General features: G+C 37.7%; 1 protein-coding gene across 1 annotated transcript in view; it reads right to left on the bottom strand.

Moving 5' to 3' along the window:
* Positions 1-181: 181 nt before the first annotated feature.
* Positions 182-1,092, bottom strand: part of LOC107577007 (peptidyl-glycine alpha-amidating monooxygenase B-like) — a 5,225-nt gene continuing 4,314 nt past the window's right edge. Inside the window, exons 2-3 of the mRNA XM_016263126.1 lie at positions 450-541; positions 182-276 (exon numbers count right to left, since the gene is read on the bottom strand). Of these exons, the coding sequence (XP_016118612.1) occupies positions 182-276; positions 450-541 (187 nt within the window). The remainder of the gene's footprint in view (positions 277-449; positions 542-1,092) is intronic.

Below are 1,092 nucleotides of genomic sequence, written 5' to 3'. Positions count from 1 at the left end.
AAAATTACGTCAAAATGAGAGGAGAGTTAGGAAATGAGGAGAAAATGTTAATTCTGGACATTCAACTCATCATACACAGGGCATTTCTGATCAGCAGGTCAAGTTTGGTTGATGCCGCCGTCATTAAAGCATGCTGATCTACCGTTGCTTTATCTCTGGATCTGCTGTGCTGCTGTGTACATCAGTGCTTACCTCTAAAATTTGTGACATCCCCATAGTGAATTTGAAGCACAAAGTAGTTAATTCTGGTGTCTCCTCCAACTTTAAAGCCAACATCTGGAAAAAAAAAAGAAGTGCAAAATAAGACAACACTTCAGTCTTTTGTTTTTCAGAGAAAAGTCATTTACTCATGATCACTTATGAGTTACACTGTAACAGCACTGGCTAAACTCAGAGTAAAATGATCAGGCTGCTCTGAGACAGAGACGAGGAGGAGAAATGACGAGCACCTTTGGGGAGTTTGGTTGGAGGAGCATTCCTGGCCCAGGCATACATGATCTTGGCCTGATCCCGACACGTCCCCAGCTCTTTCCCACAATCCCTAAACAATCCAACAAACGAAAATATGTCAGAAATTATCCTCCAGTTAAGAATCATTATTACTCATCACAATCACACAGACATTTGCAGTAAGGTCATTCTGTGCCAACTCAACCAGAGGTCCTCGGCTAAAAATGTTGATTTAGATTTTTTTTTTTCTGGTAAAAGAAATACATAAATGAAGAAAAAAAGCCAAAATATGAAATGTCTTTCAATGTATATTTACTGAGCAATCCACTATTTTGTCGACAGAGGTCAAAATGACAATTTTCAGCCAAAATACAGGTGGGAGTAATGACTTCAGAAAGATGGCAGCATCATTGTGTCATTTTTACACTACTATTTAACTACTGGTAAAATCTGTAGACTTTAGCAATCTTTGTTGCTTTACATACCAATAGTGACAGTTCAAAAATGGGAAAAAGCACCTTTTTATTTTTCAGTTTGCATGCCTATAAGTCATGAAACATTACAGTTATATTTTATTTTGGTATCTTCATTTTAAGGGCCATATGTGACCCTAGACCACAAAACCAGTCATAAGGGTCAATT

This window comes from Sinocyclocheilus grahami, unplaced genomic scaffold (genome assembly GCF_001515645.1).
Source record: "Sinocyclocheilus grahami isolate Dianchi unplaced genomic scaffold, SAMN03320097.WGS_v1.1 scaffold4857.1, whole genome shotgun sequence".
NCBI classification, from domain to species: Eukaryota; Metazoa; Chordata; class Actinopteri; order Cypriniformes; family Cyprinidae; genus Sinocyclocheilus; species Sinocyclocheilus grahami.
Note: the sequence above shows the minus strand (reverse complement) of the source record. Positions and strands in the feature narration are given on the sequence as shown.